The sequence below is a fragment of the Diabrotica undecimpunctata genome, chromosome 4 (genome assembly GCF_040954645.1).
Source record: "Diabrotica undecimpunctata isolate CICGRU chromosome 4, icDiaUnde3, whole genome shotgun sequence".
NCBI lineage: Eukaryota > Metazoa > Arthropoda > Insecta > Coleoptera > Chrysomelidae > Diabrotica > Diabrotica undecimpunctata.
The window spans coordinates 119,761,505-119,776,920 of record NC_092806.1 but is presented as its reverse complement, the minus strand read 5'-3'; the positions used below and the strand labels follow the sequence as shown (position 1 = coordinate 119,776,920).

The 15,416-nt window shown below is 32.3% G+C and overlaps 1 protein-coding gene across 3 annotated transcripts in view; it reads right to left on the bottom strand.

Annotated features, from left to right (window-relative positions):
- Nucleotides 1–15,416, bottom strand: part of LOC140439922 (uncharacterized) — a 180,354-nt gene that overhangs the window by 95,936 nt on the left and 69,002 nt on the right. For all 3 annotated transcript variants that reach the window (XM_072530097.1, XM_072530098.1, XM_072530096.1), the window contains exon 2: nucleotides 13,090–13,222. In XM_072530097.1, the coding sequence (XP_072386198.1) occupies nucleotides 13,090–13,194 (105 nt within the window). In that variant the 5' untranslated portion in view covers nucleotides 13,195–13,222. The remainder of the gene's footprint in view (nucleotides 1–13,089; nucleotides 13,223–15,416) is intronic.

Sequence of the window (15,416 nt, the reverse complement as noted above, 5' to 3'; positions counted from 1 at the left end):
ATATATATATATATATATATATATATATATATATATATATATATATATTTAAATTTTATATATATTTCAGTCAGCTAGATACTGTAATTTTGTTAAAATTTCGTTAAAATATCTACAGACACATACATTAAAATTAAATGATGTAAGAAGCCAAATAACACCGATGACAACGACTCCTTAATAGAAGTCCAAGGCCGTAAAGAAAGTGAAGTGAAAGTAAAAAAGAATCAGTCGAAAAAATTCGTGCAATGCATCATCAATCTTATATAAGACTATATTATACAGGTATTACAGAAATTAAAAACGAAATTTGGCAAATTAAATATCTAGCTGTGTATATGCTAAAAATAAAAGATGGTTTTGAATAAATTAAAAAACTAATTGATATATCTACATAATTATATAATAGGCCAAAGTCTGACATAAATTATGGTTTACTAAACAATCGCTTTGGAAAGAACTTGTCTGTTTCTAATTACATTAAATTGCAATTGTCATTAGAAACATTCTGCGGCCAACTTAAATACATTTTTTTTATTTAAATAAATATAGTAATTGTACTGTATTTATGCAGACGATACCGTTCTAATAGCAGAAATAATGGAAAACTTACAAAATATACTAGACAGAGTTAATAATGCAAGTGAAGCAATAGGACTGACAATAAATCTTCAAAAAACTAAACTAATATGATTAGCAAAACCGATGAAAATTGTTTCAATAGAACTAAATAACACTTGACTAGTACAAATTCACAAATTCAGATACTTAGTAGTAGTACTAAATGGTAAGTGTTATTCAGATATAGAAATAAAAATACAAATAGAACAGGTTAGGAACATGTACAATAAATGAAAGCAAATTATCTATAACTTAAAACTAAACTAAGACATACGAATTAGATAATTAGAGTTGTTAAATGCTAAGTTTGGTCAGTCTTTCTGTATGGAGTTAAAGCCTGGACATTAAAATTAATTACCGTGAGACGGCTACAAGCCTTTAAAATGTGACTTTATCGCAGAATACTGAGAATATCATGGGCACAACACATTACGAATCGAACAGTATTAAATACAATAAATAGGGAGTTACCACATAATGAAAAATGAGAAATATATCCTGCTACAATTATTGATTAAAGAAAAGGTAGAGGGCCGAAGAGAAGTAGGTAGGAGAGCCATGTCATGGCTGCGCAATATCGGAACTTGGAAGGACATGAACGTTCAACAATTACTAATAGTGGCGCAGAATAGAGAACATTTTAATGTAGTGATCGCAAACCTCTTGTAATGAAGTGCACCAAAAGAAGAAGTGATAATCTTAGAAGAACTACAGACCATGAAAGATATCCTTCAAGAGTAAAGTCTCCCAAAAACCGATTTTCTTTCAGAAGTTCAATGGCCTTAGAATGGCTAACTGCTGCAGTTCAATCCTCTATGATCAGTTTGTGAGTTCGTGAGGAACGTGGTGAAAGGAAAGAAATTAAATGTTGCCAAAACGTAAGGGCGCTTATCTCAGGTGTTATGTAATAAGGTAAAATGACATAAGAAAACATCATTTTATCCGTATTTTTTTTTAAAGAAACATGAATGCTCATGACACAACTTTCCAACATGATTAGGCCAGAGCTCAAACAGTAGCAGTCAAAGCAGGCTAATTTGTGACTATTTAGCTACGAAGGTATATGGTTCTTGTTCTTCTTCCTTAGCCTTAAGTAATCCAACTTTGGACATAGGCGTCCCCCGAATCAATCCAGTGTTTTCTATTTTGCACCACTTGCTTCGAGTTGTGTCCTCCGATCTTCTTAATGTCACCAGCCCATCTCATTTGTGAGAAAAAAAGCTTCTCTTTTCTAACCGTGGTCTCCATTTTTGTATTTCGTGGTTCCATCTTTTATCCTTCAGTCATAGATTGTGTCCTGCGAAGCTCCATTTTAATTTGACATGTTCTCCTGCGTCTTTTACTTTGGTTTTGCTTCTAATCTTCTAAGTCTCACTACGCGCATTGATCTTTCCATCGCTCTTTGTGTCTTTACTATTTTATCCATATTAGACTTGGTGAGTGTCCACGTCTGTGAACCATACCTGAGTATGGAGAAGATACACTGATCGTCAATTCTGGTTTTCAAATATTGTTCTATTTTAGTGCTTTTCAAGATCCAACTCAGTTTTTCATATCCTGCCCACGCTAACCTTATTCTTCTGGTAATTTCTTTGATTTTCTTTGTTAACTTTTATTATCTGTCCCATGTAAATGTATTCATTTGTTTCTAAATTTATGTCGTTCAACGTTATTTCTCTAATGTTCGGTGGTGTATTTATCATTATTTTTGATTTTTCCAAATTCATCCTAAGATCTACTTTTTTCGAAGCTTGAAATAGGTGCGTCAGTATGGTCTGTAGTTCTTCGAATCTTGTAGCGAATATTACAATGTCATCAGCGTATCTCAAATGACTCAGTTTTCTTCCATTAACATTTATTCCTTTATCTGCCCAGTTAATATCTTTAAACACGTCTTCCAGTTCAAGTATGAATAGCTTTGGTGAGATAACATCTACCTGGCGAACTCCTCTGTTGATTGGTATAGCTTTGGTTTTCACATATATTTGTATTTTCATTGTAGCTCTCTTGTAAATATTATGCATGAGCATTCTGTATCGGGAGTATATCCTGCAGTTGTTCATAGCTACCTCTATTGCCCAAAGTTCTATGGAGTCAAATGTCTTTTCATAATCAACGAAGAAAATGTATAAGTTCAAGTGATATTCATTGGCTTTTTCTATTAGCGTTGTGACTTTCCGAGTTCTAAAGAAAAAAAAGTAGAGACTGACACTAACAGAAAAATTCTAACCATATTACCATCAAAATCAAGAAGAATAGAAAATCCCTTGTGAGAACTGCGACAGATCGTACATCGGACAGATTAATCGAAGAATAGAGGTCAGGCGAGAAGAACATCCAAATGCCATCGAAATAAAAGAGAAGACATCATTCCTAGTACAATGTGTCATAAAATAAATACAGGACATAAATTAAACTTAAATAAAACAACAAAATATTAGCTAACATTAAAACTAGGACCAAACGAGTATCCAGGGGAGGAATAGAAATTGAAAAACATCAAAAAAATTTATATACAAGAGATGATGCTCAAAGACTTTCAACTGCATGGAAACCAATTCTACAATCAGTTCTTCTCGAAGATCAGACAATAGCAGAATTAATCAGACTTGACAATGGTAAGTGTGACCTTGCCGAAACATCGTCAAAGCAATGGTTTTTCCAAGAGCTGAAATTATTAAATGCGGAGTTAACGCGGTGGAAAACCACAGAAAGCACGTATAGCTCCCGCTGAAACTTTAAATAGCATGGATACTCCCCATTATCTCCCTTAAATGGATGGTTGGAAGTGTACAAAAACCAATATACGCCTATTCTGATTCTGCGATATGGAAATTTCAAATTGGAGGCTTTCAATGATGCCACACTTACTGTTCTTTTGATATCATTAGTCACTGTGGTTTTTTAGAAGACACCATGTATGTTGTATCTTTATTAAAATTTCCACTTCAATACCAGTTTAACCGTATACAATACTTTCGATTTTATATAGTCAGGATAATCTTATTTTCCTGACTATATAAAATCGCTAAATCGCTAAATAAATGTCTAGCTAAGTGTTCAAAATATCCTCTGTTGTTAATTTGATGATATCCTAAACTATGGTAGAATACGTCTCCTACATTTCTCCATGTTCTCTAGAAATTAATATGGTTTGACCGATAATTATTTGCCTTAGCTCTGCAACACTTACTTGTTTAATTTTATAAATTCTACTTTTCAAGTACCTTCAATAAAACCAATCTCTAGGATTTAAATCGGGTGAACGAGGAGGTTTTTTAGGCCATAACCATTTATTAAGTTGAGATCCTTGCTGTGCTGCAGTGATCTCAGTTTGGGAACCAAGATGCGGATAGTGAGGTGCTACGTTCTTCCAGTATTACTATATGGAGTTGAAGCCTGGACACTGACGCAAGCCACTGAAAAACGAATCGAAGCCTTCGAGATGTGGATATACAGAAGGATACTAAAAATATCTTATGTGGACCATGTCACCAACGTTGAGGTCCTACAGCGCATGACAAAAGAAAAAGAAGTGCTTAATTTAATTAAACAACGTAAGCTTGAGTACCTCGGCCACGTGATGCGGAACGAAGAAAAATATCGAATTCTTCAACTTGTTATGCAGGGTAAAGTATTTGGCAGAAGAGGACCGGGACGCCGTCGTATCTCGTGGTTGAAAAATCTCCGACAATGGTTTGGGATGACCTCAGCGGAGCTGTTTCGCAGAGCAGTCAACAAAACCATGATAGCCTTGATGATCGCCAACATCCGGACCGGATAAGGCACTGAAGAAGAAGAAGAACGAGGAGGCCATTCAATACTACCTAATCTACCAATCCATCGTCCGGAAAATGTCCGATCCAAATAACGCCGAACATTTACACCAAAATGAGCTGGAAATCTGTCTTGCTGAAACCGTATCTCATTAAAATTGTCTCCAAACTTGTTTTTTAGGCAGATACAATTTCATTTCTAAGTAGCATTTAGTAATAATCGGTTGGTAAATTTCCTTATATAAAAAATGGGCCAATTAACTAAGAACTTACTATACCCTTCCATACATTTAGTTTTTGTGGTCTTTGAGTATGGTTTTCACTTATCCAGTGTGGATTTACCTCACTCCAATGTGTTAAATTTTGGCGATTTACATTCCCGCAAAGTATAAATATTGTTTTGTTGGAAAAATATATGTTGTGAACGAAGTTCTTGCCAGTTACAATTTTATTCATCATTGCCTAACTAAACTATAGTTCACGGTCTTAGCCATCTTCAATTAATTCTTGCAGCAACTGGATTTGTAGGGTTTAAATTAATTCTTATGTAAGACACGCAAAACTGAAGAATGACCTACATTATGTACTTGTGCAGCTCTGCAGCACCATTAAGAGATAATTAGGCGTTTCCAGACTTTTGGTCCACTGTGTATATAAATTAATGCAGTACGTTTTGCCCGATAGTTTGCTGAGATTTTTAATTTATTATCTTGTATTTCTCATATTACTTTATTTTCAATTTCCTTGATTCTCGTATCTGTACAATGTATAGCGGTTTACATTAAGTCATTTACTTTTTATTAAAAAAACCTCCATGCATTAATGAATACATATTCTTATTGGAATTTATGCGATGGGTAACTACTTTTACTAATATTGTATTCCGAAAACCGCAACAACGAATTGCTTTACTAACCTTGGACATAATATAACAATCAATTTGTAAATCAAGTTACACTTGGCGAATAAATAAGCAAAACAATGACGACAATGAGGTTGTTGTAACATCAAAACTATAAGTACACAGGATGGCTAAGTGTGAGATTTTTATACTCGTCAAACAATTATTTGACAATATAAAATTGTCTTCCACCATTAATACTTATTTATTTAACATAATTTTAAACTAATATTCTTATGCAGCTGATTTAATATAAAGGGACGGAACGAAATTTTTTGATAAAGGCTTTACTAACATAACATAGATTATAAAGTTTTGAAATGAATGTGATATGACGGTTAATACAATTTGTTTTATTGGCACGTCCATAAAAATCAAACAACTTATACTACCATAATTTAAAAGAAAGAAACAGTTAATTTATTTTTATTGTCAAATTGATACTACACAGAAGAACTTAATGACCCACAATTTGGGTTTCGCAATAACCTAATACGTCGGCCATCCAGTTTATATATGTTTTATTGACTTTGAGAAGGTCTTTGATTGAGTAAACATACTGAAAGAAGCCATTCTTCGGCAGGTAGCTATTGATGATAAGACTTGTTTACTGATATCAAAGTTCGAACATTAGAATTGGCCCGAATAAGTCTAAAGAGGTGGAAATACAGAGAGAAATAAGAGAGTGCTTTATTTTGTCCCAACAAATATTTAACGTTTATTCTTAGTTTGTTTTCAATAAAGCTTTGGATATTGTTCAATATGATATCAAAATAAATGGCGTCAATATAGACAATTTGTGGTCTGCGAATGACATGGCGTTAATTGCAATCAGTTATGAAGAACTTCTAATTAATAGGATAACCACAGCCTGTGATGAATATAGGTTGAAGCTAAACACCATAAAGACAAAGGTGATGGTTTTCAGTTATATAACCAGAAGTGGTATCAGCTTTTGAAAAACAACTGAAGGCACCAACAGTAGCACTTATCTTGGTTTTATTCTAAATTATAACTGGAACATGAACAAAGAAATAAGAATACGTATAGAGAAGTTTACATCTGGATTTATTAACATGAAGAAAATTGCTTTGCAGCGGGCGGATATACTGCAATAGAAATTGAAGGACAAACTATGAAAGAAAAGAAAATGGTAGACACTGAACTCACTACGTTGATCTAAAACTAACTATTATAACAGTATTTTTAAAAGCGTTGTACTTTCTTGATGTGAAACTTGGCACCTCACTAAGAGAACGGAACAAAAGCCCCTTCTCTGGAAACTGATTTTTGGCAAAGATCAGCAGGTACATCTAGAATAATTCATATACCAAATGAACAAATAAGTCAAATCATAGACCGAACAAGAAAGAAACATAAAAGAAATACAGCAAAACGAGCGTATTTTGTGATAAGATGCGTTACCCAGAGTGGTATAATGTACTCCATTTAATAATACAAGGCACGATAGACAAAAGAAGGGAGCCATGTCGAAGAAAAACATCATGGCTTTGAAACCTTTGAGGGAATGGAAACAGAGAACTCGGCGTCGCTTGTTTGAGCTGCTTAGTATAGCCAATTTGATAGCCAACGCACGATAATTGAACACGATACAGAAAGCAGAAGTCAAATTGGCAAAATAGATAACTAACTTTGATTTTCTTAGAAATCGTATCCAAAAGATTTAGTTAATTATGCAGTTTTTTATTATTAAAAGTTTAAAAACTCTACAAATTATGATATCACTGAAAGTCACTAAATGCAAAAAGTTTATGAATTACCCTGGACATCTTCTTATAGCGAAAGCGACAAAAAAACTCTTTAAATACAAATAAGTGAAAAATAAGGATGTACTTGAAACTCTGATCAACTTGTTTGGAAAGGTTTTATTAAAGACTAATGGTACAAAAAGTATCTTGCGATATACGTAAGAGAAAGATAGCGAGAGGGAAGGGGAGAGAGATGATAGAATAATCTAACAGCTTGAATATTGACTCTATTATATCACATGGTTACTGATTATGATATTTTTACTTAAATTAATTACTTGGCACTAGTGCAATGATTTTATGTATCTAAATATATATTTGAAAATTAAAGTAAGACCACTGTAAAAAATTATGACATTTGATTAACAACCAACCCGTACCCATTTATACATCAAACAAAACCATATTTATATCCCATACGTTTTGAGCTAGTTTCCTTTATACTGGAAACTGACGACTTGACATATAAGGTCTCCACTAGAGTTTCTCTATTGCGGAAAACTTTATTCATCACAATAGTATTTTGTTTTGCCGTGAAACCGCTTTAATATATTTTATTAAAACCTCCAATAACCCAATCAAACCACAATCTTTTTAGCTTTTTGCTTTTCTGCTTTGTCTATTAGGGATCTATTTGTATTTTTTATTGATAGTTTTCGATTACAAGCAATGAGATCAATTATCTTTTATATCGGTTGTCCACTTTTCCTTATTAGAAGAAATTGTTTATACAATTGATTGTCATATTCTGTTTTATAGCTCATTAAGTGAGCTAATACCATATATTAATATAATAATATTAGTAAACTCTTACTTTATTTTAAATATAAAATATATATTGGTTGACACACAAGAAAATATTAATAATTTTCATTTATTGCAATATTTACAATTTCCACCTGAAAAATCACTCACTTATTCAAACATAAGAAATATAATTTTGTAAATTGGCTTAATAATGACATGTAATATGTGATTACTAAATTGTAGAAACGTAAGGTAATTTAAAATAATAGCAGAAAATTTCAAGAGCGATTTGTATATGACTGACTTGAGCATGCCACATGCCATATATAATCATTTATAGTCAATTTGTTAAAAATGGTACAATAATTTAAAGAAATTTTAAATAAATATTTAAACTGGAATATTATATTGAGTAATCTATAATCTATATACCGCGGGATTACTACAACACTATTGGGAATTCTTGTTTTACTATTATTTACTGTTTTTCACTAATACTACTTGATCATGATTTATTTGGTTTTACCTTTTTCTTCGTCTCTTAGATAGTCATTTTTAAGTTCTTATTGGTAGTTCCTTACATTTTTCATCCCCTTTCCAACAATATGTCACACGTTGTTCTATGTTAAGCCATTTGGCATTTACGACCGGGCGTTGCGATTTTAAGGGATGAGAATTAGGTGTTGCGCTCAGACATACATAGACTATCTACTTACAATCTTTCTCATACGGCGGTATCGAAACCGAAATACTTGTTTTCTCTCTGTGGTATCTGTAAGTGGTGTACTTATATTCATTGTCTTTGCTAATGTCCATTTAATGTGATCCTATAAGATATATCTGCAGCATCTTCGTCAAAAACTCTTTCCACTGTCTTTATTAGTTTCTGAATGTAACACATGTATGATCCTATAAGATATATCTGCAGCATCTTCGTCAAAAACTCTTTCCACTGTCTTTATTAGTTTCTGAATGTAACACACATCGAAATCGTCTAGGGAACAAACTAATCAAAGAATAATTAAATGGTAATTTGACAATTTATTTGGAAAATATTGAAATTCAATAAATCTGCTGACGCTACTTAACGATATATTATGAATAACACAACAACCGGTTGTTGTATACAGAGGGTTTAAAAAATTGAAAAAAATAATTAAATAAAAATTCTCAACTCAAATTTAACCTCTGTTTTTAATGACAGCTGGACATCGATTTGTCATACTTCTTTTCAAATTGTTATTATCGTTTTACTAAATTTGTTGCCCTTGCATCTTTTTTGCATTCTTACATAGTTAAGCAGCTCTTGCCTTGTCTGGATCACTAACCCTTGCTGTTGTACACGTCTTTTTTAGCATATCCCGAAAGTGCTCGATGGGATTTAAGTTAGTGGATTGAGTAGACCAGGGCAATACCTGAATATTTTTTTGCTCTAAAACGTTTCTCACGGTTCTTGCAACATATGGACGTGCATTGTCGTGCATCAACACACAATTTTTCTTCGAATTGTGCAGCATATGGGCGAACAATAGGTTCAAGAATATGATATAGATATTCATTTGCTATTAAAAATCCTTCTGTTAATTGCTTGAACGGTTTGCAAGAGATGCGTTGCCAGATGTTCGCCACACCCTCGCTCTTCGTGAATCGGGTCGTAAAATAAACCTGGATTCATCGGTGAAAAGAATGTTTACATTTTAGGTTTTGCCAAATTTGATGTTCTTTAGCCCATTTTAATCTCTGGGTGTGATTTCTACGGGATAATACTGAAACTCTAGTGGGACGTCTAGCGTGAACATGCAGCCGATTCCTGACAGTTTGAGCAGAGACATTAATGCCATGAATGTTTTGAAGAGCACTTCATCTCTTCATCTTATAATACTTTTGGTAGAATGCACAGCTTCTGCCACGTCGCGGATGTTCATACCAACCTGTATTATACCAATAGCTGGTAGCTGTGTATGTATATGCAACGTATATACCAGTTAACATTATGACTAATGATGGTTCTTTGGAAACACACTTCACGTTATATAGCTAATTAGTTTTGTATCAAATTTATACTATTTTTAGAATTTTTTACCACTTTTATGTTAATTATCCACCTTTTATTTTTAATATAATTAAGTTTTAGTACTTATTTTAATGATTTTTGGTTGTAGATACACTGGCTTACATATATTATCTATTTTAGCATTTAGTCTCTTAAGGGACTGATAATGACTGATAACTGTATAACTTGTACACAGCGAAACGGGTCGCTTAATCTTTCTCTTAATAAATACCTACAACTTAACACGGGTTGTGGGTATAAGACCCTTTTCCCTAATATTCAAAAATTATTCTTATTCAATAAATAACTACTATAAAACATATACAAAACAATATGTTTTTTAGATTAATGTTATATCAACAGTATCCTAAGCTGAGAAGTTTTAAGTAAAACATTCATAAATGTCGAGAATATAACGAGATTATTAATAAGTTAAAGGCCACTTGTATCAGTTAACGTGGTAAAACAGAAGGCTTTGAAAAATAAGAATTTTTGTAGTATTACCTTTTTAGTCCGTCTGTGTGACACTGTGATAGAAAAATTAACATATATGATAACAATTAACATATATGATATTAACATACTTGTATCCAGAATATATCAACAGCGACATCGTGAACGGAGGAAGCTAAACGTAAGAGCTTTTAAAAAATTAATCGATTTTTTTGTTCGCACTGGATCAGTTGATTACGAAAAAAAAAGTAGAGAACCAAAACTGTTATGAACGAAGAAAAATAATGTAATGTACTATAAGCTACGACCGAGGATCACCACAACAGTATTCGTGCAATTTTACGTTAACAGATAAACTTCATTAGGGAAAAATCCTCCGTACACATAAAATGCATCCCTACTGCATACAGTTACATAAAGAATTGACAGTCGATGATTATTACCGCGGATTAGATTTTTGTCAATGGTCTCGGCAGTAAGTCCATAGCGATCGATTTTTTTTCAAATATGTTATTTTTGGAGATGAGGCCAGATTTCACAAAAATGAAGCAGTGAATCGACATAATTTTCATTACTTTATATCAAGTAATCCCTACTGTATTAACAGTCACAGTCAAACCACGTGGTATATAAATGTTTGGATGGTATTGTTGAGGACTATGTAATTGGCCCATATTTTTTGACGATTGTGTGAATGGTGCTATTTATTTAGAATTTCTAAAATATTTTATTTTTCATTATCATTGCAAAATATTTTACTTAATAGTCGATAAAAAATGTAATTTTTAGACGACCAGTCATTTATTTTTACTCCAGTTCATCCCACTGTTCGTATCACAACTATCTAAATAGTAACCTTCCTGAAAGGTGAATAGGAAGCCTTCAACAACGACAGATGATATTAAAAAATAAAATGAGAAGCTTTTAACAATATTTATTTACAAATTTTAAGAAATGTGGCTCGGCCATTTGAATACCGGTTACAAACTTGCATAGACGTTGGAGGTAAACATTTTGAACATTTACGTTAGGCTTATTTCCTTAATATCACATTAATTGTTACATTTATTGCATATTATTATGGTTTATATTCTGTTTTAGTATTCATTCAAGTATTCATTCAAACATCGTCTATCCATACAGAGGCAGGAAAATCCGATAATATCAAAATCAAACATGGGATCCGAGAGGTATGAATACTATCACCCCTGCTATTCAACATATACTCTGAGGAAATCTTTCTACAAATAGTAGAGGATATTGAAGCCGGAATTCGAATTAACAGATAATGTATCAATACCATTAGATACACAGACAACACCGTAGTGTTCACTAATAGTTCTAAAGCCCTCCAGGAGTTAACGAATAGAATCACAAAAGTAAGTCAGAGATGTCTACTTTCATATTACGATGTTATATCTTTTCTATACTGTTGTACCGAGTTGAGTCGTGAACTTTTCTAGACGATACCTGCAAAAAATTGAGGCTTTCGAAATGTAGCTTTGTCGTCGTGTAGATATCCTATACCAACCAAGTGACTAATCTGGACGTTTTATTAAGAATACAAAAAGAAAATGAGCTATTTACCACAATAAAACAGCGCAAAAGTAAAACCTCGGTCACATTATAAGGAACAACAAAACATATGGGTTGCTGCAGTTAATTCTACAGAGAAAAGTAGGACCAGGAATGCAAAGGATTTCCTGGCCGAAAAATCTACGTACGTGGTTCAGCACAATAATCACAAATATTATCAGAGAAGCAGTGTGCAAAATACAGATTGAATGATGGTCGCCAATATCCGAAATGGATAGGCACTACAAGAAGAAGAATGTATTGAATACAAATAATTGTTTTATTTGTTATATTTCTATTATTATTCCCGATAGGTATTCCAGAAATTTAAAGAAAACCAAAAATATCTCGGAAAGTAATAAGCCTGTATAGGGAGTGCTCCATAAAAATGAAAGAGCATCATAACTAAGCTATTTTGAAAAAATAAAAACAAATAAAAATATATTTTGTAGTTCACCTAGTATAAGAATATTCGTCAATGATTTCTGTTAGACTTAATTTCAAAACTAGAACATATTATTTACCTTACTATGTAAAATGAATAATTATATATGTATTCTTTCTTTATATACAGGGTGCTTATTTCATAGTGATATCGAAACAAAAATGATCATAACTCGTTAAATACCATATATAGTAGTGTGCAACTTCATATTGTAAGAACAGGGATAGCGAGAGAAATCTTAATATGAGAAAAAATGCAAAGTGAACTATTTTGAAAAAATATATTTTTGCTTTACCACGTAGTTTAATTAATCACCATGTAGAATTAGGCATATTTTTCATGCCTGGAGAATATCATTGCCTACATTTTTTCTAAATAACTTTTTTGAATATTCTGTCAATAATGCAATTATCGATGTCGCACAAAAAACTCTCCCTGTATATATATAACTCCACCAACATGTCTTAATTCCAGAAAATGGAAATAATTAAAACCTATGTCACAAAGAATAGCTTCAAGGCTTCAAAACCTAATAAATAAACCCAAAAATCTTAGGAATTTTAAAAATTTTATTACATTATTATAATAAGAGAAACATGAACTATATCGAATAAATAATCTTCCTGTTTTTATAAACAATTTTTGAAACACGCTGATCGCATAATAGATATGCGTACCATATGCTATTAAAACTATTACTTATATGTATGATATAATTATAATTAAAAAAAAATTAAAATCTTACTGACCTGTAGTTGAGTACCAGAATTACCTCCTGATGATGATAAGAATGGAGCCGAACTCACGAACACGAACACACTCAAAAAACTTACGAGAATGACGTAACACTTCATTTTGACTAGAGTAGGTAAATAGGCAAATCTGAAACAGAAATAAGACCCATTAATTTATAAATTCGTTTACCACTTGCAATATTGTCTTAACTTAGTCTTGCCACTTTCACTTATGGCAATGTACAGTGGGTACACACACATGTATTGAGGACTTACATAAATTCTGTTTAAATTGTACAGGGTTAGACAATTGAGTAAATATTGTGGTAAACCGCATTAATATACAGTTGTCATTTTTAATAAACTAAACAATAAATTAACTACCTTGGTATAATGAATTTAAGGTTACGCTTGTTACAAAAATGTTGGCTTTTAATCACAAATATTGGGTTAAAATAAAATCTCAAAGACAAAATAAAAGATAACACTATGTTCTCTTCTATACTATGATTATAAACTTTCTTTTAACTACAAAAAACAACATGGAAGATGGGCAAAGATAAAAAGTTTCGGGCCAATGGTAGATATGTCGATATGTTTAGACATGTTTATGGGTTATTTTATCCCAAAGATATAAAAATTAAAGCTTTCCATTTAATAAAACTATAATGAAGTGTACAGTTATATTTACTATCGCTTTATTCTAATAAATAATTTCTCATAAATTTCTAAAAATAGATCTTTAACAAACTCTTGTTTTCAATTTTTTCATTTTTAGAAAAAGCATTATCTATCTCAGTATATTAAATTGTTGGATGAGATAAAAGGTGTATTCTTTCACCTACAATTGCTGTAATCCCCAATAATTCCGTATATTATGTCGTCTGATACTTCTTCTGCGGATTGATGACTTATCTCTTGCTATTTTGACGATACGGGTCTCCTCCATTCTGCTTATGTGGTTCTTCCATTCTTTTTCTTTCTTTTGTGTCCATTCATTATACACTGTACGTTACATTTTCTTCTTATTTTATTATTTCTCTTTCGATCTCTCAACGTATTTCCTGTAATTCTTCTTAGTACTCTTATCTCTGGCGTTTTCAGTAGCCTTTGCGTTGTGGTTGTATCGGGTCTTGCTTCTTAAGCAAATGCCATTGTTGGTCTTACACTGGCTTTAGAAATGCTTGACTTCATCTCAGTGTTCATGTGTCTGTTTCGCCATATAGTGTTATTAAGACATCCTGCCAGGTTATTTGGTTTTTGTACTTGATCTTTCACTTCTTTGTCCAGGTCTCCAATACTGATGCCATAAATTTCTATATTACATCCGGTAGATTCTTTGCTGACTACTATTGTTTTAGTTTTCTGAAATGGGATTGTCATTAACTTCTTTTGCTCTTATGTTGAATCTGTGGACTATCTTCATCTTGGGCTATCAATATTGCGTCGTCTGCGTAACAGAGTATTTTTATTTATTCGTTTCTCATTCTGTAACCTCTTGCTTTGTTAACGCGTTTGATAATTTCATCCATGATCAAATTGAAGAGCATTAGGCTCAATGAATCCCCTTGTCTTATTCGGCTGCCTATTTTTATAGGTTTTGTAAGTTGCCCATCTATTCTGACTTCCATTTTGTTGTTTTGGTTGATGTTTTCGATAGTTTTTATAATATTTAGGGGAACTTCTCTATTATACACGCAATGGATTACATCTTTGAGTCTTACTCTGTCAAACGCTTTCTTAGGTCAATCAGAAACAGAAATGCTAATCTATTATACTCTAGTGATTTCTCAGTAATTTGCTTTATAACGAATATTGTTTCTGTACAAGATCTTCCACTACGAAAACCCTGTTGTTCATCAGCTTATCCTCTGATTTATTAGCACTTGTAAAATTTTAGTTGTACGTTTTAGCAAGTACGTATTTAACAAGTTTATACCTCTATAGCATTCTGACGGTTTTTATCTTCTTTTTTGATATTTCAGAATATTTCAGTAATTCGTTTGGTATCCCGTCTTTATTTGCTGCTTCTCTGGTTTTCAGGTTTTCAAGTATTTTCAAGAATATTGAGAATATTCCTTCCCTTCCGAAGTTAGGAAGATAATATATGTGACGAGCATATATAAACAAGGGAATCTAGAAGTAATATCAAATACTAAACGAACAAATTCATGAAAAGTATTAAAAGGACGGCGAGAAGGTCGCTGCATTTACCTGTGACATTCATTAAATAGAAAATATAAACAAGTAATATAAATAACAAGTCCAATAAAAATTAACAGCAATGCCACAACGCTGTTAATTAATGGGAAAATAAATAGTAGACTTACAGTAAAACTAAG